At 47.4% G+C, this 26,421-nt stretch overlaps 3 protein-coding genes across 3 annotated transcripts; 2 read left to right on the top strand and 1 right to left on the bottom strand.

Annotated features, from left to right (window-relative positions):
- Positions 1 to 3,548: 3,548 nt before the first annotated feature.
- LOC147228116 (ubinuclein-1-like) lies at positions 3,549 to 11,894 on the top strand. Its single transcript, XM_086156111.1, has 13 exons — positions 3,549 to 3,740; positions 6,350 to 6,460; positions 6,599 to 6,688; positions 7,524 to 7,652; positions 7,726 to 7,814; positions 7,898 to 8,402; positions 8,477 to 8,547; positions 9,677 to 9,806; positions 9,894 to 10,012; positions 10,079 to 10,204; positions 10,274 to 10,417; positions 11,250 to 11,300; positions 11,369 to 11,894. Exons 1-13 carry the CDS (start codon positions 3,549 to 3,551, stop codon positions 11,892 to 11,894), a joined length of 2,283 nt encoding a protein of 760 aa, XP_086012237.1.
- A 23-nt stretch (positions 11,895 to 11,917) lies between these two features.
- Positions 11,918 to 19,809, bottom strand: LOC147228115 (intercellular adhesion molecule 3-like). The gene is made up of 11 exons (XM_086156360.1): positions 19,581 to 19,809; positions 17,800 to 17,923; positions 17,636 to 17,711; positions 16,987 to 17,125; positions 16,569 to 16,898; positions 15,234 to 15,357; positions 15,070 to 15,145; positions 14,384 to 14,522; positions 13,965 to 14,294; positions 12,733 to 12,963; positions 11,918 to 12,641 (listed from the first exon to the last, which is right to left on the bottom strand). Exons 1-11 carry the CDS (start codon positions 19,648 to 19,650, stop codon positions 12,577 to 12,579), a joined length of 1,704 nt encoding a protein of 567 aa, XP_086012486.1. The 5' UTR covers positions 19,651 to 19,809; the 3' UTR covers positions 11,918 to 12,576.
- Positions 19,810 to 20,765: 956 nt separating this feature from the next.
- LOC147228114 (interferon-inducible protein AIM2-like) lies at positions 20,766 to 24,795 on the top strand. The gene is made up of 3 exons (XM_086156361.1): positions 20,766 to 20,853; positions 23,329 to 23,588; positions 23,664 to 24,795. The coding sequence occupies exons 2-3, from the start codon at positions 23,333 to 23,335 to the stop codon at positions 23,822 to 23,824; spliced, it is 417 nt and encodes a 138-aa protein (XP_086012487.1). The 5' UTR covers positions 20,766 to 20,853; positions 23,329 to 23,332; the 3' UTR covers positions 23,825 to 24,795.
- The last annotated feature ends 1,626 nt before the right edge of the window (positions 24,796 to 26,421 follow it).

Raw genomic sequence — 26,421 nt, 5'->3', positions numbered from 1 at the left:
TGGGCGTGCGTGGGTTTTAATCGATCCGATAAACATCGATCGAAAACAAAGGGAGGGGCGGGGGGAGAGAAGTGGGGGTTGTGACACCAATCGATCGGCGATCGGCGATGATTGGATGATGTCACCGTTAATCGTGCCTACGCGTGAGACGAGCGTGCGGTGGTCGCGCGCACACGCACGTTTTAACGATCGAGCACGTGCCGACACCGGTAACGACTTAATTAATGCCGCCTCTTGTTTGGTTTTGTTAATGAATGAGTGAATTATGCACCTCTGGGACCGACACACACACACACACACACGCACACACACACACACACACACTCCATCTGTCCCTCTGTGTGTGTGTGTGTGTGTGTGTGTGTGAGTGTGTGTGTGTGTGTATGTCACTTCATTGTTTCTGGCGTGTTTATTGTTTTCGACCTGGTCCAAAATGGGGGGAGGGGGGTGCAAATAATTTCCGTGCAATTAACTCGTTGGAGAAGGGAGACTTCGCACACACACACACACACACACACACACACACACACACACACACACACACACACACTGATACGCAATGAGAGTGTGTCTGGTCATATTATTTGCATTAAAGGCCTAACACCGTGAAATTCGTTTCTAATTACAAAAAGGGGGTGCAGGATCGGGACACACACACACACACACACACACACGCACACACACACACACACACACACACACCGTCTCAATAGCTGCTCGATGCTGCTTAAGTGTCTCTGGCGCCCCCTTGTGGCGAGAAGCCGTAAGTGCAAGTCGGTTTGACTGCACTCTAGAGCTTCACGTAAAATCTCGCGATAATCAAAAAAACCATACATTTGAAATTTAGATTAATTTTTATTTACTAGTGGATATATAACTGAAAATATAACAGTAATTTATCATCCATTTTTGATTGAATTAATGAAAAAATATTGACACATTAAAAAATCAATTTTGTGATTGATCGAATTCATTGATTCACAGTATGGATGAAGATGTATAAATATTTTTAGTTATCATTGGAGAAACACATGAAATTATATTTGTGATTGATCAATTTTCAATTGATGAAAAAAATTGATATGTTCAAAAAAATCCATCTTCTGATTCCTAAAGAAAGTGATCAAATTTGTTGATTCACATAATAGATTTATATGTTCAGATTTTTTATTATTAAATATATGACTGAAAATATATTAGTTATTTATCATCCATTTTTGATTAAATTAATGAAAAAATTGATACATTAAAAAATCAATTTTGTGATTGATTGAATTCATTGATTCACAATATGGATGAAGATGTATAAATATTTTTATTTATCATTGGATAAATAACTGAAATTATATTTGTGATTGATCAATTTTCAATTGATGAAAAAAATTGATACGTTTGAAAAAAATCAGTTTTCTGATTGATAAAGAAAGTGATCAAATTTGTTGATTCACATAATAGATTTGTATGTTCAGATTTTTTTTATTTATTATTAAATATATAGCTGAAAATATATTAGCAATTTGATCAATCAAAATTCTTCTTCTTCTTTCAATTTTTCCCTTCAGGGGTCGCCACAGCGAATCAACCTTCTCCATCCAACCATTATTCTCTGTATCCTCCTCTCTCACTACATCCATAAATCTTCTCTTTGGTCTTCCTCGAGACCTCCAGCGTGGGAGCTCCAATTCCAGCATCCGTCTACTTATATATTCACTCCCCCTCCTCTGTACATGACTGAACCATCTCAGTCTGGCTTCTCTGACCTTCTCTCCAAAACATCTAACATAGACTCATTTCTCATCCTATCCATCCTGGTCACTTCCAAAGAGAACCTCAACATCTTTATCTCTGCAACCTCTAGTTCTGCCTCCTGTCTTTTCGTCATTGTAACTGTTTCTAGTCCATACAGCATCGCTGGTCTCACCAATGTCTTGTACACCTTTCCTTTCATTCTGGCTGATAGTCTTCTATCACGTAATACCCCTGACTCTTTTCTCCAGCCATTCCAACCTACTTGAACCTGTCTCTTTACCTCTTTTCCACACCCTACGTTGCTCTGGACTGTTGGCTCCAAGTAGAATAGAATACAATCATTGGGCAGACACTTTTATTCACAGCGACTCAGAGTGGAGATGGCGGGGATTGAAACCAGGACTTCATACGTGTGACGCTCTACCACTGAGCTACATATTCATCTGAAGTACCTGAAATCCTCCATCTTCTTGATCTCCCTTCCCTGTAGCCTCATCGTTCCACCCGGGTTCCCCTCATTCACACACATATAATCTGTCTTGCTGTGACTAACTTTCATTCCTCTCCTCTCTAGATTTTCCTCAACCTGTTCCCTTCTCTCACTACAGATCACGATGTCATCTGCAAACATCATGGTCCAAGGAAATTCCTGTCTAACCTCATCTGTCAGCCTGTCCATCACCACTGCAAAGAAGAAGGGGCTCGAAGCTGATCCCCAATGGAGTCCCACCTCCACCTTGAACTTTTCTGTAACCCGACAGCACACCGCACCGCTGTCTCACAGTGAGCATACATGTCCTGCACCAGTGTAACATACTTCTCTGCCACTCCACATTTTCTCATACAATACCAGAGTTCCTCTCTTGGGACCATGTCACATAAAAAAAATCTATTTTCTGATCAAATTGATTATCACGATCCATTTACAGGACTGTCTTAGAAAATTAGAGTATTGTGATAAAGTTCTTTATCTTCTCTAAAGCAATTACAAAAACAAAAATGTCATACATTCTGGATTCATTACAAATCAACTGAAAATATTGCAAGCCTTTAATTATTTTGATATTGCTGATTATGGCTTACATCTTAAGAAAACTCAAAAATCCCATCTCAAAATATTAGAAGATCATGGAAAAGTAGTTTTTGTTGTTTTAATTGCATTACAAAAGGTAAAGAATTTTATCATAATATTCTTATCTTCTGAGACAGTCCTGTATATTTGTACATATTAATTTTTATTTATCATGGGATATATGATTGATAGTCTACTTGTAATTGATTCATCAGTTTTAATGTGTTGTCTTCAACGTTGGACCTCTGAGGTCAAAGGTCATGGTGAATGGGGCCCACAAAGTATCCACGTGAGTACACTTTAAGTATTTAAAAACACAAAAGGGGGTAAATTTGCTTGTAAAGTGGAGGAAAATACACGAAATACACCAATAAAATAACAACACTCGTTATTTTTCCCCACTCTTATATATTTGCAACGAAAACCCGACATGAACGATGACGTCACACCCACGGCTATTTGACATCACCGTCCTTTGTGACATCATCCCCGCTTCCCGCATGCCTGAGAAGAAGAAAAAAAGACGTCGTTTCCCGCCTTTGGGAATTAGATTCGGGATTTACTCATCCGGTAATCCAGAGTTTTATTTTTTTTTTTGTTTCCGTCTTTTTTTTCGGGATTATGCGGTTTAAAAGGCTGGAGGGGGGTCCCCGCGCGCGCTCACACCTGCGTCCAATTCCGCCTCGTTAGGCACTCTACAGCGCAGGCGCGTCGGCGCGAGGACGCAATGGCGGAACCGCGCAGAGTCCAGATCACCACCTTGACCCGTGACGCACCGGAAATACCGGCGGCACCGGAACCGGCACCGGCGGCGGAGGGCCCGCGTCCGCGCCATACGGTCCGGTTCGTCCTAACGCTGTTTGAGCCCGACGACCGGAAGTGCCCGGAGTTCAACTACGGTCAGCTGATGGAGGATGAGGTGGGCTCGCGACCTCCACAACACGGAAACAAACATCCACTTCCGCCCTCGCGATGCTGTATTTTTTATCTTTTATATATATATATATATATATATATATATATATATATATATATATATATATATATAATTTTATTTTTTTTAGTTTTTTAATTTCATTTTTAACTTTTAACCTTTAAATTAGCCATACATCCTTGAAGAGATTTGGATAAGACTCATGAAAAACTATCATTTCACATCAAGTTTTTAGTCACAGCCTGGTCTCAGACTGAGACTTTACAAAGACTGTGTATCTAATGCTTGGTTTACGTCTAAGGATTTTCCCAGGTACAGATTTAAAAGTTAAAAAAAAGTCAGAAGGGAATCTCAAGAGTCTTACCGGAATCTTTTTAGCAGCAACACGCACCCGTCATCCCTGTCGTTAAGTGTAAGGTTGTAATCTTACAGTCTTAGAGCGGTCCTAGATCAGTCCTTTCCTAGTCTTGGGTTTAGGAAATCTTTCAGTTATTATAGAAGTTGCTGGAAGAATCCAGTTGCAGTTTTGTAAATAGTGACCCTGTTAGCATCCAAGATTGAAAAAAGACTCATGGAAGACTATTGTCTCAAACCTGCCCACATCTAAAGACTAGTATTGAGAGTTTTCAGTGTCAGGATTATATTTTACAAAGACTATGAAACATCAAGAGTCACCGTTTACAAGACTACAACTAGACTGTTTCAGCAATTCTGCCGCCACCGTACAAAGTTTTTAGCAGGTATCTGCCATCTTATACATTGGAGAGTTGACATGGTACAGGCCGGGGATGTCTCACAGCCGGACTTTATCATCCACTCCTCTTTCTGGACGCTCCATACGTCCTTCGTTCATCCATACCGCCATCAAATAGCATCTCTGCTGCCAATACCGCTCTGGTGATTGTTTGTCCTCCAGGTTTCTGGTTTTGTTAAGAGATCCTCTATTGTTGCTGCTTGTGCCACGTCACCGGAAAGACTGAAAGATGTGCGAAAATATCAAATACATTTGACATTGTTATAAGCCAGCAACAAGGTAAAGACTGATCGAAAGCAGCTCAGATTATCACCTTGTACTTGACGCCGTGATTCCTAAAAGACTCCCAAAATTTCCTTCCGACTTTCAGTTTTTAGTCTGTGACCGTGAAAATCTTTAGGTCTAAGCCCAGATTCATTTTACAATCGAAGAGAGAAAAAACTTCTTTTCAAAAAATTATTTTATTAATAGAAAATTGCTTATTTAATTATCGAGCTCAAAACCAAGACTTAAAAAAAAATAAAAACGTAAGTTATTTAAATTGGTAGAAAGTTCAATCGGAATCTATAAAACATTGGGCCAGGATTCCGTCTGCAAAATTAACTGATAGAGATCGAGAGAAGTTATTGCATGTCAGGACAAACATGACATTTATTTGATTGTTTGTAATTAACGGAATTTACTTATTTTAAATCAGACCCCAAATTTAGTAAAGTCACACAGTCCTTGTTTATGTCATACATTTAAAAAAAAAAAAAAAAAAAGTATTTATATCATCAAATATTTGTACTACTACAAGTATTTGATCCACTAACAAGTTCCACAAATCAGTGAAAATGTGGCGTAGATTATTTTGCATCAACTTGAAAGATTAGTCTACCAGTCTACATGTGTTTTGTGGATCTGGAGAAGGCAGTCGACCGTGTCCTGTGGGCAATCCTGTGCGGGGTGCTCCGGGAATATGGGGGTACCAAACCCATGCGGGCTTTTCGGCCCCTGTATGATTGGTGTCGGCGCTTGGTCCACATTGCTGGTTGTAAGTTGGACACATTTCCAGTGACAGTTGGACTCCACCAGGGCTACCCTTTGTAACCAGTTCTGGTCTTAACTTTTATGGACAGAATTTCTAGGCGCGGCCAGGCCGTTGAGGGCATCCGGTTTGGTGGCGGCGGGGTTGAAGATCGGCACCTTCAAATCCGAGACAATGGTGCTCAAACCCCGGGAGGAGGTCCTGCCCCAAGTGGAGGAGTTCAAGTACTTGGGATCTTGCTCACGAGTGAGGGAAGGTTGGGGCGGGAGACCGAAAGGTGGATCGTCGCAGAATCTGCAGTGATGCCGACTCCGTACCGGTCTTTTGTGGTGAAGAGCGAGCTGAACTTGAAGGTTCTTACCCTCACCTATGGTCAGGAGCTGTGGGTAGTGACCGAAAGAACAAGATCGCAGATACAAGTGGTCGAAATGTGTTTTCTCCGCAGGGTGGCCAAGCGCTCCCTTAGTGATAGGGTGAGAAGTCAGCCAGCAGGAGCTTGGAGTAGAATCACTGCTCCTCCACATAGAAAGGAGTCAGATGAGGTGACTCGGGGGAGATGTTCCGGCCATGTCCATCTGGGAGGAAACCAGGGGAAGAACCCAGGAGAGGCTGGAGAGACTATGTCTCCAGGCTGGCCTGGGAACGCCTCGGGGTCCCCCCAGAAGAGCTGGACCATGTGGCGGGGGGCGGGAGGTCTTGGCCTCATCGCTCCAACTTTGGAAAGATCAGCCGTCCGTTTGATGTGATGATTGGTAAACTCAAGCGTCGCTTGAGTTTTTGGGATTTCCGAGAATAACCGACCCGTTGCAGGTGGGCCCTGCGGTGCCAAGAGGAAACCTGGCGAGCCATCCCGCCAAGGACTACGACTGGCGGGAGAGCGAGGAGCTGGCCGCCGCCGCCAGGAGGATGGAGGAGAAATACGTGGGTTCAGTCAAACGTCAACAGAAACCCTCCTTTCTATTTTGACCCCCTGTTTTTGTTTTACCCCGGACTTCGGGTGGAAGGCGGCGCGGGAACCCCGTGTAAAAATGGCTGCCGTCCTGACCGCAGGGAAACAAGGCCGGCAGGAAGAAGGACCGCGTGCAGGACCTGATCGACATCGGCTTTGGCTACGACGAGGACGATTCCTTCATCGACAACTCTGAGGCCGTGAGTCCCGACGTCGACCTTTTTTATTCCCGTAATCCAGGGGTGTCAAACTTGTTTTAACAGAGGGCCACATCAGCATAATGGTTGCCCTCAAAGGGCCACATGTAACCATATAAATGTAACCAAATGTGACCAAATGTAGAATACAAGTAACTACTCCTTAATGTTAAATAACTCTGAATTTATTACTTTTTCAAATCCAAAATGGTACATATGCATTTGCGTAGATGTAACAACATTTGTTTACTACTTGCTCTGTTACAAAGTTAGCTTTCTCTGCTGCAGTGCTTTTGGATGCGGCTTTCGTGAACACATTCTGCTGCCGTCGTAGTTTGACTTTTAATTCTTGGACAATTTATTGCTTTTCTGGAAGGCTAACATTAGCATACCTAGTTCCGTGGTTGGTGTCGAGATGCAGATGTAGATTGCACTTTTCGACAACCGACACTGCCTCATAACACAAAAGACATACCGCTTTTTCTCCATGAAGCACAAGCATATTCATGCATTCGCCTTCCCAAATTTCAAGATTCAAAGTGTTTATTCCTAGCGAAATTCCTACTTTGCTGTCCGCAGTGCATTGGGGTATGTACCGGTAGAAGAGTGTAAACATTATTATAAATATGATTATAGCTATGAATGTGAACAGTATTTGTTAATGAAGTACAATTTTCTTTTTTAAAAACGTGATTAAACGGGGGGGCCAGAATGGATTAATAGCATTTACATACATTTCATTTGGAAAATCAAGGTCTTTATGGTCGGGTTTTAACGCAGGAAACGTGAATCCCAGTTGATGCGAGATGAAATCCGTAATCTCGGTACCTCTCTGCAGTACGACGAGTTTGTCCCGTCCTCCATCTCCACCAAATTCGGCGGCTTCTACGTGAATGCCGGCGTGCTGCAGTTCCGCGGGGCCTCCGATGCAGACAGCGACGGCTTGGCGGCGGAGGAGCCGGTAAAGGTAGGGGTCCAGATCGCACTTGGGAAGACAAACCCGAAGCTCCGACCGCCTTCGGATGTTTATTTGTGTGCAGAGACGCAAACTGAACGGACAGGAGAAGCCCAAAAAGAAACGGAGCGGCGAGGGCGGAGAGGCCGGGAACGGCGTGGAGTCTCAGCTCAGGTAAGAACCCCCCCCCCCCCCCCCTTGAACTTCTAGGCTCCGCCTCCATGCCGCTCAGCCCTCCGATTGGCCGTCTCCCTCAGCGCGGATGACGAGATCGTAACGAAAAAGAAGAAGAAGCGGAAGAGCGTCACGCTGAGTGTCACCAGCATGCTGAGGAAGTTCCACCGGGAAAAGGAGCTGGAGCGCCAGAAGATCCTGGAGGCCAACCAACGGCACGCCGCACTCCTGGCCACGCCCGCCGCTTGCCCCGCCGACGCGGCCGGCGGGGGCGGCTCGGGATTGGCCGACCCCCTGCTCAGCCTGATTGGTTCGACCAACGACCAGGCGCTGATCCAGGCGGCCAGCACCGCCGACTTCGACATCGACCTGGAGTCTCTGCTAGACGTCGGCGAGGAGCCGCTGTCGCCCAAAACCCAACCCGCGGCCGAGGCGACGGCGGCCAATCAGCCGACCGGCCAGGAACAACCTCCGAGTAGGAGGAACAGCCAACCCCCGGAGGTCCAGAACACCTCGGCCCCCGGGTGCCAGCTCCTACCGGGGGGGCTTCCCCCGGCCCTGGAGGGCAGCATCAGGAAGCTCATGACGGTGAGACCCGACGCAGGAGAATGTGGCCGCCGTAGCGTTGCCATGGCGACGTGGCCAACCCAGTCTCTCCCCAGGTGGCCAAGACCTCGGAGGGGGAGTCGAAACTGAAGTTCTTCACTCCAGAAATCAACTCGGCCCTTCTGGAGTGAGTCCCCCCGCCTTCCTCTTCTTCTTCCGCTCTCTGAGTCAAGCTAGCTAGATATTATAATGATCGCATCATGTGACCGTTATGATGTGAGCCGCCAGGATGCTAGTGCCTAGTGTGTGAGCAACCATGATGCTAGGAGCCGTGATGCTAGGAGCCGTGATGCTAGGAGCCGTGATGCTAGGAGCCAGGGTGCTAGGAGCCGTGATGCTAGGAGCCGTGATGCTAGGAGCCAGGGTGCTAGGAGCCATGATGCTAGGAGCCATGATGCTAGGAGCCAGGGTGCTAGTAGCCAGGGTGCGAGGAGCCAGGGTGCGAAGAGCCGTGATGCGAGGAGCCGTGATGCGAGGAGCCGTGATGCTAGGAGCCGTGGTGCTGGGAGCCGTGGTGCTAGTAGCCAGGGTGCTAGTAGCCAGGGTGCTAGTACCTAGTGTGTGAACAACCATGACGCTAGGAGCCGTGATGCTAGGAGCCGTGATGCTAGGAGCCGTGATGCTAGGAGCCGTGGTGCTAGTAGCCAGGGTGCTAGTAGCCAGGGTGCTAGTAGCCAGGGTGCGAGGAGCCGTGATGCTAGGAGCCAGGGTGCTAGGAGCCGTGATGCTAGGAGCCGTGATGCTAGGAGCCGTGATGCTAGGAGCCGTGATGCTAGGAGCCATGATGCTAGGAGCCAGGGTGCTAGGAGCCATGATGCTAGGAGCCAGGGTGCGAGGAGCTGTGATGCTAGGAGACGTGATGCTAGGAGCCATGGTGCTAGGAGCCAGGGTGCTAGGAGCCGTGATGCTAGTAGCCAGGGTGCGAGTAGCCAGGGTGCGAGGAGCCAGGGTACGAGGAGCCGTGATGCTAGGAGCCGTGATGCTAGGAGCCGTGATGCTAGGAGCCAGGGTGCTAGGAGCCATGATGCTAGCAAAGCTCCACTGAACAATGTTGTTGAATCATGGAGGAAGTTGATTGTAATTCCACCACATGCCGACATGGGTGCCTGTTCAGCTGCCAGAAGTTTACTCGGCACTGCTGCGTATAGTTTCCAGTGTCCGAGGAATAAAATCCTTCATGTTGTGTTGACCAAAGAGAGCAATGCTAGCCGGGTGTAAGGATTAGCCTGGTAACTCGCATTGGTCGTGTTCGGCAGCATTGAGTTCCAGTGCCGGGAGCAGGGCGGCCCTCTGCGCTCCAAGGTCTTCACCCACCTGTCGTCCTTCCTGCCGTGCAGTAAAGACACGCTCCTCAAACGCGTGAGGAAGCTGCTGCTCGCTCACGCGGTGAGTGCTTCCCCGTCGTGGTTTCGCCGTGTCTTCCCACGAAACGCTCATGTCGTTTATCCCCGCGCAACACCGGCCCGGTAGGAGCCCCCCGACGCCGACGACCCAATTCAGGAGCTCAGGGTTGCCATCGAGCGCGCCATGCCCGAGCAGGTCGCGCATTTCCAAGAAGCCTCGCAGGCGTACGAGCAAACAAAGTCGTCCAGGTAGGTTCTGGAGGAGGTTCTCGGGTCCCCCCCCCTTGTTGCAGAGGTTACCTCGTTCTTTGCCAGGGCGGTCGATGACTGCGGAGACTGCAGACAGAAGGTCAACCCTGGCCCAGAGGACGGCGCGGAGGAGAAGGCGGGGAAAAGAGGAGGCGGTCCGAGGAAGGCGTTCAAGTGGAACTCGGAGATCAGGTCTGAGTCGCCGAAGGCGCTCCTTCGGTCCGCAGATCTGCAGGCGTTGAAATGTCCCGTCGCCTGCAGGGAGAGTCTATGCCGGGCGCTGAGAGCCAAAATGGCCGGGTGCGAGAAGGACGGGAAGGGGAGCCGGGAGGCGGAGGAGCACCTGAAGACCTGGCTGGAAACAGAGGTCAAGTCGCTTTGGCCCAAAGGGTGGATGCAGTCTCGGTAGGTGACGCCGTGAAACGCTTCGCCGCCGCCGTTTCACCGGACGCCAACATCAGGTGTCGTGTGTCCATCACCCCCTGCATGCCACACTGACGTCCTGCCAGACCACCGAGGAGCTCCACTGAACGCCACAGGAGGTCTTTCCTCCCTGAGGCGATCAGACTTTTTAATTCCTCTCCATTCAGCCGCCGGCAACCATAAAAAAAACCTATCTTTAACCTAAAAAAACAAAAACTGTGCAATATTTCATTTCACTGTGCAATATTCAGAACTGTGCAATATTTCATTTCATAACAGTACACAACAATTTTTCCTTTATCATACTATTGTGCACTCCTTACCTCCCTTGTTACTAAGACACTTATAGTTTTGTCACTTGTTTACTAAGACACTTATAGTTTTGTCACTTGTTTACTAAGACACTTTATAGTTTCACTGAGACACTTTATAGTTTATTTTATTTCTAATTCTGCCATAATTTTTATTATTTATTACTGTTATATTTTCTGTAACTCTGGCACAACAATTTCTCTGGCGCTTTTAATGTTTTTGATTTATACAAAGACGTGATAGAATCGTTTGACACAAAGCAAAAAAAGAGGAATTTCAACACTGAAAACCAGAGCGGCGCCCCCTTGTGGTCAGACGGTGCAACTGCAGGCTGCCCGTCCAGAGTCCGGCTATTATATTTTTTTTTTCTCCACATTTCCTTTGTCCTCTCCGTCAGAAACGTGCACTTCTTGGACCAACACCTGCTCCCCCGAAGGTGGCGTTGGACATCTGGAGACACTCCAGATCTAGTTTGATAATAAAGTTGTTCTTATCTTTTCAGGGTTCTGATCAGGGAGAGCAGGAAGATGCTGGGTCTCTTCACGTCGCTGCTGTGAGTACAGAGAACGGAAAATGCGGCGAGCGACCAGCCGTTTCCGACTCACCCGTATTTGTGAACAGAGTGAAGAGGCCGCGGTCGGAGAAGAAGGCGCCGCCTGTCGGCGAATCACCTGGTGAGGCCAGCGGCCGCGGTCTCCACGCGCCGCCGGCGGCAGAAGCCCCACTGGAAGCGGAGAACCCGGGTTCGGATTTCAGTGCCGTCCTGCCTCCTAGCGGTGGAAGCAGGGATTTTGTCCCGTCGAAAAAGGAGGGGAAACCCGAGACGGCGCCGGGCCGGCCCGGCTCGCCCTCCCCTCCGAGCGCCCTCGGCGACGGGGCTCAGGCCCCGGAGCAGCCCTTCTACTTCTCCCAGCAGCTCCTGGCGGCAGCGTCGGTCGCAAAGTATAAACACTCTCTTCTACAGTGGAGCGACGCCATGAGCCCCCCCCTGCCGCCGCCGCCGCCGCCACAGTCCAGCCCGGTCAGCTTACCGGAGATCCGCGGGTGTCGGGTCGTCCTGCCGCAGCTCCTCGCCGGACCCGGTCCGAGCGGCGACGCGCACATCGTTTCCAACGATGGCGGCGGCGAGGACCTCGTCACGCACTGACCGCCGTTTGAGATCAACTCCGACACGTACGTCGCTTTTAATGTTTCGATTCATACAAAGACGTGATAGAATCGTTTGACACAAAGCATAAAAAAAGGAATTTCAACACTGGAAACCAGAGCGGCGCCCCCTTGTGGTCAGACAGTGCAACTGCAGGCTGCCCGTCCAGAGTCCGGCTATTATATATTTTTTTTTCTTCACATTTCCTTTGTCCTCTCCGTCAGAAACGTGCACTTCTTGGACCAACACCTGCTCCCCCGAAGGTGGCGTTGGACATCTGGCGAATTTTGTTTCTTGTGGAGACCAGTGAGATGAGCCATGGCGGTTTGGTCTCCTCAGGGTGAGGCGCTGACCCCTGGAGAAGAGAAAGCCCTCCCCACGGTTCCAGTTGTTTACTTTATGAATGGATTAAAATAAAGATTCTTGCATTACGTGACGCTTTTTGCTTTCGATGTCTGTCGACCTGCAGCTTAGGAGCTTCTGGAACCGGACGTGAACGCACCGACAAGACGTTCAGGAGCTTCTCTGCGCACATTTTTACTTTTTTTTCAAGACGCGGAGATGTTTCGTGGACTTTGGGCGCAACAAGTACCTGGGCAGAAGCCCCAAAATTGGGATTATTTCTTTTACTGTACAGCAAGATTTACACAATCTGAGGATTGTCCCTGACTGGAGAACGTTTCTACAGGAAGTGCAGAGTCTGGAGAAGCAGCAGTGGCACCAGGAAGTGTATGCTGCTCGTGTTTCCTAGAGAGAGGAGAGAGATTATCTCCATGGATACCAGGTGTCTGAATTTTAGCGGAGTAAACGCCGTTTTATCCGCTTTGCGTGAACTCACCGCCATCGTTGAGGACCTCCACCTCCACCGTGCAGTTCGTCAGCCCGATGAGCCCCTCGGCCACCACCGTGTATTTCCCGGCGTGTTCCTGGCTCACATTGGTGGACGGGATGAACGGCTGCCCGTCTCTGATCCAGGTGACTTTGGGGCGGGGGTTCCCCCTGATGTTGCAGCCCAGGCGCTGCCCCACCCTCAAATGGAGCTTCTTTGGGCACAGAAGCAGCGGGCCGTCTGTGGGCGAGACAGAAGGTGGTCAGGGTTGGGTTGGTGTCACAGGACTGAACCTATATTTTTTGTTGTTGCTGCTCTCTTGCACTCTACTAGATGCCACCACAAGTTGTTTAGACACAACTAACAAACCCCTCAAAGGTGTTTGCCTTTTGCCCAATTGGACCTTGCCAAGCATACCATTTCTGTCACCAATCAGACTTAGGGTCTTTGGCTCTGAGAGGGCCATCAAAGTTCACAAAAACATTTGTGATGAAACTAATTTTGCGCAGGAACTAGTTAGCAGATGAATACGCTATCGTGCAGCATGTTAGCAGCTTTGTTTATGTGTGCCGGTTGTACGCAATATTGGATTGCACTACATTTGCCTTCTTTTGGGGACACCCTTTTGCCCTTCGTTATGGCTCCCAAGCAGTCCAATCCCTGTGGACTATGGTATTTGCAGATGGCATTGTGATCTGTAGTGGGAGCAGGTAGGGGATAAGAGAGGTGGAGGTAGAGGATAAGAGGGGTGGTGGTATGCTCCTGGAGAGTAAAGGAATGAAGGTCGGCCACGTGAACAAGAAGGACCCCGGGGGAACAGTGAGGCTACGGGGTGAAGATGAAGGTGGAGACTGTACCGTTCAGATCCATGGAGAGAGGAGAAGAGGTGGAGTTACGAATGCAAACAGGTTGGAATGGATGAAGAAGTGCCTCGGAGACACGGAGGAGAAGATAGGAGGCAGAGACGATGTGGAGGTTCCTCTTTGGGAGTGGAGAGGATGGAGAAGATCAGGAGTGAGTCCATGAGAGGGAGGGCACAAGTTAGTCGTTCTGGAGATACAAGTCAGACTGTGCTGGTTTGGGCATTACAAGAAGGGTGCTGATGTCAGAGGAGGCCTGGAGGAAGACCACTGAGGACAAGAAAGAGGACATGAAGCTAGTTGGTGTGAGAGCAGAGGAGAGATGGGGACGGAGTAAGTGGTGGCCCCTGAAGAGCCCTATAAAATGGAAGGGTCACTCACACAGGACTGAAGCAGTGACCTTCTGGGACTTCACCTCCAGGGGGGGCTGCGGTCCGGCCGGTCCCAGTTGTAGCTTGGCCTCACACCAGTACTGCACCCCGTCGTCCTCCTTACTCGGGTAGATGTTGAGACTGAAGCTCTCGTTCACCGGCATCTTCTCTATGCTGTCGGAGGTGAAGACGCCCAGTGGCTTCTGCCCCCTATAGAAGGTCACCACTAGGCTCTGGGCGGGGGCGGCGCCCCTGACGGTGCACTCCAGCGTGTACTGATGGCCCTCCAACATTGGCCCGGTGTGGTTGACGAAGCTGATGGACACGCTGTCGGGAGGCTCTACGGACGAATGGCGGACGTTGACGTGAGACAGTTCCTACCCGACCATTTCACCAGGACGTGAGAAATAAAAATGGAGGTGCGCTCACTGTAGATGACGACGGAGAGCGTGTGATAGCACTGGTCGGACAGGTCGGAAAGCGTGTAGCAGATGAGCTGGATGTTCCAGTCGGTCATCTCCTCCACCCTCCAGACCAGGAAGGGTTCCGCTGTGATGAGGGGATCACCCTGGAGTGGTAGGCGAGAATACTTTCAGCAGGATGCTGGTCCCGATAACACTGCTAACAACTAGCCCGTCCTTTTTGCATGCCAACCCAGATGGATAGTTCTACGCAAGGCGTTGACGTTTTAGACCTTGTTGCCCTGGTAACTGATGGCATATATCCCATCGTAAGTCACTTGATTGCAAAGTGGAGATCAAGCTGCTGTACAAACGGTTGGTTCTGACAGCTGTTTTGGCTAAAAGCAATCTCACACAATGAGTATCTCTTAATTTGTCAATACGGTATGCTTTTGGACAGCATTTGTTGACAACATGGACTGAACCTGGTTTGTCTTGGTCGATCCCCTGCAAACATCTCTTTTAGAGTACGATGTCGTTCTGCGCCTGCACTTGGTTAGCAATGATCACGCTGGCTAATCACCTCCAATTCACATTCCTTTAGCTTTGCTAGCATTCCGCCACTCCATGAAAGGCGTAAATAATGCATTGTAAACGCAGCAGCTGTAGTTATTCATGACGCAGAGAAATTGTAGTGACCATGAAGTGTCTTACCGACGGGACCTCCCATCCCAGGTAGCCGAAGTCCTCACTCAATGAGGAGCAGTTCACCTCGGCCGGATCCCCGAACCTTCTCGACGAGAGAGTTCATGCGGGTTACAAGAAGGGGGTCGCGGAGACGACGGTGGATCGGACTGTCCGTCGGTTCGCTCCCATACCTGACCACCAGGGCGGAGGGGGAGATCCTCAGCTTGCTGCAGCCCGATCTTGGGGAGCCGCCGACGGCGGGTGACATGAGCGGGACGGAAGAGGGCGGTGAGATCTGCAGCGGGAGGGACGGAGCTGGCATGTGCATGGAAAGCGGGGACAGAGATCATACATTAATGGAAAATATCGGGCGATCAATGTCACTCAGAACCTGATTGCAGGATAAGCTGTTTAAAGAATGAATGAATACTACAGAAGCCACAACGCAGTGAAAACAAATCCAAAACAAACGGATGACGGCACCAATGACCTTTGACCCCCGCTAGATCCCGGATGGATGGCACCAAGGTTTGGCCCCGCCGGAGCCGTGAGTCACTTTCTGTTTCTTCCCATAAAGGGGGCGTGGAGGAAGTGGGCGGGGGGTCAGGGTCAAGTGGCTTTTGCCATCCCTTGAAATAATACTGTTTTTAGTTGATCTATTGTGGACCATTGTTCGACGGCACGCCGAGTCCACCCAGCGTGTTCCTCTGAGGAAGGAAGGACACCCTGCCCAAGTCCAGAGGACTCCCTGCTCTTTTCTCCGCCACCATTGTTCCTCCCAGCTCCTTCTGCCTTTCGGATGACCTCACCCACGGATCCAGCCCCGCCTTGCAGAGTCAACCCCGCCATCGCAGATGTTTGTATGTTTGTAAACAAGCATTGGTGAACAATTAGACAAATGTTTGTACGGTCTCTTCGCGTACGCTATGCGTTTGCTGGATGTCGTCCAGCATACGCATGGATGGCTGACTAACCTCTTCATAGTGGGCGGGTTAAAAAAAGACAAAAAACCTTTTCAGTCGAGGATAATCTAGAGAGGTGGAGGTATGCTTCTGGAAAGGAAAGGAATGAAGGTCGTCTACGTGAACAAGAAGGACCCTGGGGGAACAGTGAGGCTACAAGGGTGAAGTTGAAGGTGGAGAATTTACCGTCCTGAGCCATGGAAGGGGTGGAGAAACGAATGCAAGCAGGTTGGAATGGATGATAAAGTAGTGCCTCGGAGACACGGAGGAGAAGATAGGAGGCAGAGACAATGTGGAGGTTCCTCTTTGGGAGTGGAGAGGATGGAGAAGATCAGGAGTGAGTCCATGAGAGGGAGGGTACAAGTTAGTCGTTCTGGAGATACAAGTCAGGCTGTGCTGGTTTGGGCATTACAAGAAGGGTGCTGATGTCAGAGGAGGCCTGGAGGAAGACCACTAAGGACAAGAAAGAGGACATGAAGCTAGTTGGTGTGAGAGCAGAGGAGAGATGGGGACGGAGTAAGTGGTGGCCCCTGAAGAGCTCCATAAATAGGAAGGGTCACTCACGTAGGACTGTCGCAGTGACCTTCTGGGACTTCACCTCCAGGGGGGGCTGCGGTCCGGCCGGTCCCAGTTGTAGCTTGGCCTCGCACCAGTACTGCACCCCGTCGTCCTCCTTACTCGGGTAGATGTTGAGACTGAAGCTCTCGTTCACCGGCATCTTCTCTATGCTGTCGGAGTTGAGGACGCCCAGTGGCTTCTGCCCCCCGTAGAAGGTCACCACTAGGCTTTGGGCGGGGGCGGCGCCCCTGACGGTGCACTCCAGCGTGTACTGATGGCCCTCCAACATTGGCCCGGTGTGGTTGACGAAGCTGATGGACACGCTGTCGGGAGGCTCTACGGACGAATGGCGGACGTTGACGTGAGACAGTTCCTACAGACCATTTCACCAGGACGTGAGAAATAAAAATGGAGGTGCGCTCACTGTAGATGACGACGGAGAGGTTGTGATAGCACTGGTCGGACAGGTCGGAAAGCGTGTAGCAGATGAGCTGGATGTTCCAGTCGGTCATCTCCTCCACCCTCCAGACCAGGAAGGGTTCCTCCGTGATGTAGGGAACACCCTGGAGTGGTCGGCGAGAATACTTTTTAGCAGGATGCTAATGTTAGCGTGGTCCCGATAACGGTTCTACGCAAGGCTGCTCGCAGTTGATGTTATAGACCTGGTTGCCCTGGTAACCATTAGCGTATTTCCCATTGTAGGTCACCTGATTGCAAAGTGGAGATTAAATTGCTGTACATACAGTTGGTTCTGACAGCCATTTTGGCTAAAAGCAATCTCACACAATGAGTATCTCTTAATTTGTCAATTCGGTATGCTTTTGGACAGCGTTTGTTGACAACGTGGACTGAACCTGGGTTGTCATGGTGGATCCAGGGGGGCGGATCCCCCTGCAAACATCTCTTTTAGAGTACGATGTCGTTCTCTGCCTGCACTTGGTTAGCAATGATCACGCCGGCTGGTCAACTCCTTTAGCTTTGCTAGCATTAAAGCCGTGGATAATTCATTGTAAACGCAGCAGCTGTAGTTATTCACGGCGCAGAGAAATCGGAGTGATCATGAAGCGTCCTACCGACGAAACCTCCCATCCCAGGCGGCTGAAGTCCCCACTCAATGAGGAGCAGTTCACCTCGGCCGGATCCCCGAACCTTTTCGACGAGAGAGTTCATGCGGGTTACAAGAAGGGGGTCGCGGAAATGACGGAGGATTTGACTGTACACCGGTACGCTCCCATACCTGACCACCAGGGCGGAGGGGGAGATCCTCAGCTTGCTGCAGACCGATCTTTGGGAGCTGGCGCCGCCGTGCGACAGGAGTGGGAAAGAAGAGGACGGTGAGATCTGCAGCGGGAGGGACGGAGCTGGCGTGCGCATGGAAAGCGGGGACAGAGATCATACATTAATGGAAAATATCGGGCGATCAATGTCACTCAGAACCTGATTGCAGGATAAGCTGTTTAAAGAATGAATGAATACTACTGAAGCCACAACGCCGTGGAAACAAATCCAAAACAAACGGATGACGGCACCAATGACCTTTGACCCCCGCTAGATCCCGGATGGATGGCACCAAGGTTTGGCCCCGCCGGAGCCGGGAGTCACTTTCTGTTTCTTCCCAAAAACAGGGTCGCAGAAGAAGTGGGCAGGGGTTCGGGGTCAAGTGGATTTTGCCATCTCTTGAAATAATACTGTTTTTCGCTGATCCATTGCGGACCATTGTTCGACGGCACGCCGAGTCCACCCAGCGTGTTCCTCTGAGGAAGGAAGGACACCCTGCCCAAGTCCAGAGGATTCCCTGCTCTTTTCTCCGCCACCATTGTTCCTCCCAGCTCCTTCTGCCTATCGGATGACCTCACCCACGGATCCAGCCCCGCCTTGCAGAGTCAACCCCCCCATTGCAGATAAAAATTTTGTAATTAATGTAACTAACTGTTCCTTTAAAAAATACATGATGAACAACCAGAGATTCATGAACGCTATGCTTCGCTTCTGTCTTCTCACTTCATTTCGTTGTATTTTTCTCCACGGCGAGTCTCATCGTGGCACCGAAACTCGCTGCATCCACACCGAGCATACGTCCTTCTTATGAGCCTCGACCAACAAATAAGAAGTGGAAAATCCTACGCTCCATGTCCACTTTTCTCTTTTCTGACAACGACATCTTGCTGATGAGCGTGTAAGCAGGTCAATTTCGAACAATAAATAAAAATGCTATTTACAGACCTGGAAACCGCATTGTTGCCATCTGCTGGGAGTTGTGAGTCACATAGAGTTGTGCCGTGTTGCTAACACATTGCACTGCTAGCAGACAATATAGGAACTGCATTTTTATTTAAAAAGTATTTCACGATTCTTATGTATTTTTTCAAATTGTAGATTTATTCCATGGGCCGGATTGGACCCCCTGGTGGGTCGGTAAAAGTTTGACAACCCTGGCCTAAATGCTACAGATGGGCGGGTTGATTTGCTGCATGGGCTGGGGTCGGAGGTCGCGATGCGCAGCACCGGAGATGTATGACATGGTTGGTTGTCAATCAATTATTTGCGGGGAACTATATTTGTCATTTATAAACGGTAAATAAACTCATCCATATTGCTTTTCGCAGTGTGGAATGCCGTGTATGGATGAGCAAGGTGTCTCCACGTATCAGCTGATACGTCAACAATCGAAGCGAGGAAATTGTCTCGCAGGTAAATGCAAGCCAGAGCTATCTTCCTGAACATATAATATTATAATATACATACATGTATAGGGGGTTCAGCTCCCACGTGAAAAACAGGTGCAATCGTCTACCTCCCTGTCCAACTTTCACCCCCAGCCGCGTCGCAAATACTTTTAAAGAGTAATAGAATCCAGATTTCCCGCGATCTGAAAAGGTCCCTGAACGCATCGTACTAACCATGTGGTAAAATAAACACAGGTGGTAAGTGTTTTAGAGGGGCGTCTTGAAAAGTGATAAATGGGACTGAAAATGACTGTCCGTCCATCCCGCCAGGTCGAGTCACCGCTTCACTCACCTGAGCTGAGCAGGCGAAAAAACAGCATCGCCAGCATTAGCGGCGGCGCCGTCCATCCTGGAGGACACATCCCTTCACCTGTCTCCAAAAAAAAAAAAAACACAACCCAGCCACAGAAAAACCAAACCGCCTGTGACGACGGCCTGAGACTTCTGTGAAAACACACGGAACTTTCCTCGCTTTATGAGCCTGTGTGTGCGCGCATGTGTGGGTGTGTGTGTTTTGAAGCTGATGATCAAGCGATTCCTTTGGCTCCGGCCTGTAAAATCCACCATGGGCGTTCTCCACTGGCAAATAGAGAGAGGAAGGAAGGCAGGGTCAAGAATAATGCGGCGTCGTCCTACAACACAGAGGGCAAGAAGGCATACGATGTGTGTGTGTGTGTGTGTGTGTGTGTGTGTATTGTCAGAAAAGCCCACATTATCAGCACAATAGATATTAAATCCCAAGTGGTGCTACGTCACCATCGCCCAGTCAGCGGAAAGGAAGGGAGACACTAAGTCATCAGGTCACCGATCAATCATCAGATCATTAATATCATATAAATATATTTATACGTGCAGATGTATGAAAAGACGTTGCCAGGTGAAAGCTGTGTAACAATAGAGTGTCTGGACGTGAGATGTTATTTGCTGATGGTCACCGCTCTGCTGGAAATGTATCTGAATGTCTCTCATTGTTACTCCCTTCCACATATTGACATATGGAGCTATTTTCAGCCTCTTTATTCCAACCGGAACGTTCATGAGGACCCCAACCCTAAAAAAAAACAAAACAACAACCGCCAAGTATTTGCTACTGGAATTTCATTTTTTGTTTGAAAAGTCAAGAGGCGTCTCGGTACAAAAGTTGTGTCATTTGATTGTTTTCTAATGCTGGAGTTTAACAATGAAAAGGTGTTACGCCTACATAAAGCATTAATAAAACCTAAATAAAACATTACCTTAGAAAAGTGCAAGTCTTCCAAAAAGGTATTTGTACCTGTCCATAATTGCACAGGTCAATAACAGAGGAAATACACTGATTATTGATTTTAAATCACAACTCCATAGATCGTAAACAAACAACACCAACGGCAGGGTGAAGGCAACGGGTTTATCTCCACACACACAAACATACGTGCATGATATGGAGGAAGCAAGTGTTTGGCCTCTGCGCATGTGCGAATGGGTTGGACCAAGAAAAGGAAGAAGAGTAACTTGGTACTTGCAACTTATCCGGAGGGGAGCTTCCTGTTGTTGCCTCGCCAAGCAGCAGTCGAACCCGCATCGAGGTAAGTGGGCCGCAAGCGTATGTGTGTGTGTGTGTGTTCTTGACGGAAAAATTAGCTGAAGAAGCGTCTCGGATGAGGGGTGAAATATCTTCAAGCGAAGAAATTCAAGCCCAGTTGCCGAGACAAGAAGATTTCGACGAGCGTTCACCATGGCCTGGATGACTGAGAAACTCCTCAAACAATTATGAAAGTATGTATTAATGCATAATAAGCACTTTAATAGAGCTTTTACTGTTTTTAATAACTCCACCATTGGGGATCAACTCATCTGGGACATCATTCTCCAATGAATCCCAGGATACCTAGGCTGCAAAGGCATTTCTGTCTACGTGGACCTTCCCCAGCTAGCACATTAGCAAGCTAACGTTAGCCGAGCAGCTAATAGGACAAGAGAGCTTTCAAAAGAGTTGCAGTAGTGCCTCATTCCGCCACCGCCATTCACCCCATGATAATCTCGCACCCACATTATTACCGTTATAGGAAAAAAATCATTAAAAACGAAAAACGGGTCGCTGGCGACCCTATCACAGGAGTGATAGGGTTGCCAGCTAAATGCGACAGCTAAATGCTACTTAGCTAATTACGCCACAACTTAATTTGAGCCTGAGAGGGTTAAATGCATAAAATAATCACTTAAAATTTTTTTATTGCATCAAGGCTTCTTGACTTTGTCAGGAACCTTGATTTCAACAAAATTCAGCAAAAACATTTTTTTTCAATATAAAATGCTCTTGTTAAAATTATGTCCTTTGTAGTGTTAGGGTCGGTTTCGACCCGGGTATAAAAATAAGATTACAAATCAATAATTATAGCCAAAATTTAAATCATAAATGCATTGTCAGCCAACACGATGACAGCCTGCTGAAATCGTGCAGGTGAAAGACAGGGTTCCACTTTCCTCCAAGTTTGCATTTAAAGACACCATCACTGTTGTCTCATATTGTCCAAAAAGAAGACAGAATGTGATACTTCTGTCTGCTCTTCACAAAGCTGCAGTTGTGTCATCAGGAAGTGATAAAAAGCCCACAATAATCCTTGACTATAATAAAAACAAAGGAGGAGTGGACAACCTGGACGAGCTGACAGCCACCTACGCTTGCCAGCGTATGACCAGAAGATGGCCAATGATATTTTGTGTTATGACCTGTCCTGTGTTTCAGTGTGTTCATTTTAAAGTCCTATTGCTGACATTTTTTTGTTTCTTTGCATTTTCTTGAAGAAAATATATATGGGTCGAAAATGACCCATAACACCATAGATGTTACTATAGTTAAAAATTTTAAAATGAAAAAAATAAATCAACAAATTCATTTCAGAGATGTGTTCTATACCCCTTACCAATATTCTGGTAACACAACATCCTTTAATTTATTTATATTATTCTCTTGAGGTTAATTCTTCTGTTTTTTATTGAAATCGAGAAGTATACTAATAACAATAAAAAGGCCCAGAGAACCACAACAAAAAATTTTAAATCCAATATTTTCATGGATAAGGAAGCCTAAACAAGGTAACCAAGAGATGAGAAAAAGAATTGGAATTTAAGTTTTTATTTTTAGTGTATTTTAAAGCTGATTTAAGACACGGGTCGAAACCGACCCGTTAATACTACCAGAATGCTACCAGAAACCTAACACAGGAGGAGGGTTAAACTGGAATTCTGCCATGTAACTTTATTATTGTAATAATTATTCATTCATTATCTCTACTGCTCAGTATACTGGACTTTATCCTGCCCAATCATTTTACAATCCTTGGATCGATAAAGTACATCTAATCCCAGCTGTGATTGGACGAGAGGCGGGATTCACCCTGGACCAATCACAGGGCCACATATAGAGACGTACAACTATTCACCCTCTCATTCACACATCTGCAGCATAACTTGCATAGAACAGAAAGTGACAAGCTTAGAATAAAATGAAATAAAAATGTAATTAGAATAAAAAGTTTTAAAGTATAAAAGTATAATCTAAATATTTACATATTTACCTCACATAAAGCGAGTGATTGTATGGCATGTGATTGGGAGTGCACCCCTTCTTCGACACCTTCCAAATATAATGTCATATTAATTTCATATTTTCTATAATTTTCTATATAATATAATTATATATATATATATATATAATATATATAACATAATTAATTATAATAATTATAATTAATGATATATAAATAATAATATATATAATGATAATATATAAATGTAATTAATATAATTATAATATAATATAATATAATATAATTATAATTAATAAATATAATTAATAATTATAAGTAATTATAATATAATATAATATAATTTTCTATATTTTCTATAATTTCATATTTCCTCAATCGCTTCTGTCAGATTCAATGGGACTCATTACCTGCAAGATTATATGTGTAGATTTTGTTGTTGATTTCCTGATTTGTGCCTTTAAGTAGTTAATTTCTGGATTATTTTGAAGGAATTCCTTGTTTGTGTTGCAGGGAAATGGAAGTCCGAATCCTGCTCCTCTCCACACTGGAGGACCTCTCTGAAGATGACTTCAAGACCTTCAAGTGGCACCTGCAATTGACGAGGGTGATTCCCAGGGCCCACCTGGACGGCACCTCGCGGATGGAGACCATCAGTAAGCTGCTGGAGCGATGCGGCAAGGCAGAGGCGTTGACGAACACCGTCGACATTCTGAAGATCATGAACTTGAGGGGCTCTGCAGAGACGCTGGAGAGCAAGTACAAAGCAGAATGTGAGTCAACGGTAGGTGGATTTATCTCGTTGCCCGTTCCTCTCTTAGTTTCTGAACACGTCTCCCTGTCTTCAGCTGCAAGACCGGGAGCCACCGCAGCTTCCACCACCACTCCAACGCCCCCTGCTGCTTCAGTCATTGCTCAGGAAGGAGGTTTGGTCTTCGCCCCAAATGTGACTGGAAGTTCCACAGGCACCTGGAATATAAACATCCACAACGGGAAGTTGGAAAATTGAAGAATAATTATAACTTTACCATAAATTGTAAAGTACCTGCCGTTTGCATACATTCATTGTATTTACTTATTTTGATTGTAGTCCTTGTGTGATGTGGGGAGTCCCTCACGTCAAACGAGGGACTTGCAAAATCTCCTACGTCAAATTATAGAGTCTCCAACCTCACATCATTATTTCACTATCAATTACAAAGACTGTTAAAATGTAACTGCGAGACTGGTGAAGGAAGGTGAAGGAATGCGCTACCCTGCTGTTTCAATAACACCCCGTGGGATAATCGACTAGAGCCAGGGGGTCGGAGGAAGTCATTATCAGGACTTCTTCCGAACCACGACTTCGATCAAAGCGCGGTTTTACACAACCCAGGTGCTCACAGTCCAAGAGAGCGTAAACCAAGTTTAGTTTATCAAAACTTCCTCCGACCAACAGCTCTGATCGAAGCGCAGTTTACGAGGCCCCGCACCCCAGATGGCCGCACTCCTAGAGAGCGTAAAACCGGGGGGGTCGGGGAAGTCATTGTCAGGACTCCCTCCGACCCTTTTGGCCAAAAGGTATAAAATGAGCCTGATCCTTTGGATCGGGGCCAGAACTTCTTCATCTACACATTGGACTGGACGCGTCTCAGCGGGTGTCTAGAGGAGCCCAACGATCGTCGCGGGGTGACATTCATTCTGGCCCGGGATATCTCGTAAATGCATTTTCCTGACTTTGAATAAACCATTCTTGCTTGATTAGTTCCTGGCCGTTGTGACGTTTTTCCCTGAATGATAATCTGAACAACAAAGTCCGGTCCCGTGGCAGGAGCCACAAAAACGGACAGAGTCCGACTATGAGATTCTTCTTCTTCTTCTTCTTCTTTTGGCTTTTCCCGTTAGGGTTCGCCACAGCGAGTCAACTTTCTCCATCTAACCCTATTCTCTGTATCTTCCTCTCTCACACCAGCTACCTTCATATCCTCTCTCACTACGTCCATAAATCTTCTCTTTGGTCTTCCTCGAGACCTCTTGCCTGGCAGCTCCAATTCCAGCATCCGTCTACCAATATATTCACTATCTCTTCTCTGTACATGACCGAACCATCTCAGTCTGGCTTCTCTGACCTTCTCTCCAAAACATCGAACATGTGCCGTCCCTCTGATAGATTCATTCCTGATCCTATCCATCCTGGTCACTCCCAAAGAGAACCTCAACATCTTCATCTCTGCAACCTCTAGTTCTGCCTGCTGTCTTTTGGTCATTGTAACAGTTTCTAGTCCATACATCATCGCTGGTCTCACCACTGTCTTGTACACCTTTCCTTTTATTCTGGCCGATAGTCTTCTATCACATAGAACCCCTGACACTTTTCTCCACCCATTCCAACCTGCTTGGACCCGTCTCTTCACCTCTTTTCCGCACTCTCCGTTGCTCTGGACTGTTGACCCTAAGTACCTGAAATCCTCCAGCTTCTTGATCTCCACTCCCTGTAGCCTCACCGCTCCACCCGAGTTCCTCTCGTTCACACACATATATTCTGTCTTGCTGCGACTAACTTTCATTCCTCTCCTTTCCAGAGCATACCTCCACCTCTCAAGATTTTCCTCTACCTGTTGTCTGCTCTCACTACAGATCACAATGTCATCCGCAAACATCATGGTCCATGGGGATTCCTGTCTAACCTCATCTGTCAGCCTATCCATCACCATTGCGAACAAGAAGGGGCTCAGAGCTGATCCCTGATGGAGTCCCACCTCCACCTTGAACTTCTCTGTTACCCCTACAGCACACCGTACCAGTGTCTCACAGCTAGCATACATGTCCTGCACCAGTCTAACATACTTCTCTGCCACTCCAGACTTCCTCAAACAATACCAGAGCTCCTCTCTTGGCACCCTGTCATATGCTTTTTCTAGGTCTACAAAAACGCAATGTAACTCCCTCTGGCCTTCTCTGTACTTTTCTATTAGCATTCTCAATGCAAATACTGCATCTGTAGTACTCTTCCTAGGCATGAAGCCATACTGCTGTTCACAAATGCTGACTTCTGCTCTCAGTCTAGTTTCCACTACTCTTTCCCATAACTTCATTGTATGGCTCATCAACTTTATCCCTCTGTAGTTGCCACAATTCTGCACATCCCCTTTATTCTTAAAAATAGGCACCATCACACTTTGTCTCCATTCTTCAGGCATCTTCTCACTCTCTAAGATCCTGTTGAATAATCTAGTCAGAAAATCTACCGCTGCCTCTCCTAGACACTTCCACACCTCCACAGGTATATCATCAGGACCAACTGCTTTTCCACTCTTCATCCTCTTCAATGCCTTCCTCACTTCACTTTTACTAATTTTTGCTACTTTGTGGTCTACGATAATCACCTCTTCTACCCTTGCCTCTCTTTCATTTTCCACATTCATCAGTTCTTCAAAGTACTCCTTCCATCTTCCCATCACTCTTCTTGCATCTGTCAATACATTTCCCTCTCTGTCCTTTATCACCCGGACCTGTTGTATATCCTTTCCATCTTTATCTCTCTGTTTCGCCAACCTGTATAGATCATTCTCACCCTCCTTACTATCCAACCGAGCATACAGGTCATCATAAGCCCTTTGTTTTGCC

This window comes from Fistularia commersonii, chromosome 12, assembly GCF_037954325.1.
Source record: "Fistularia commersonii isolate RoL2024-O1a breed Wild chromosome 12, RoL_Fcom_v1.0, whole genome shotgun sequence".
In the NCBI taxonomy this organism is placed as follows: domain Eukaryota; kingdom Metazoa; phylum Chordata; class Actinopteri; order Syngnathiformes; family Fistulariidae; genus Fistularia; species Fistularia commersonii.
This window is presented reverse-complemented; position numbering and strand designations above follow the sequence as displayed.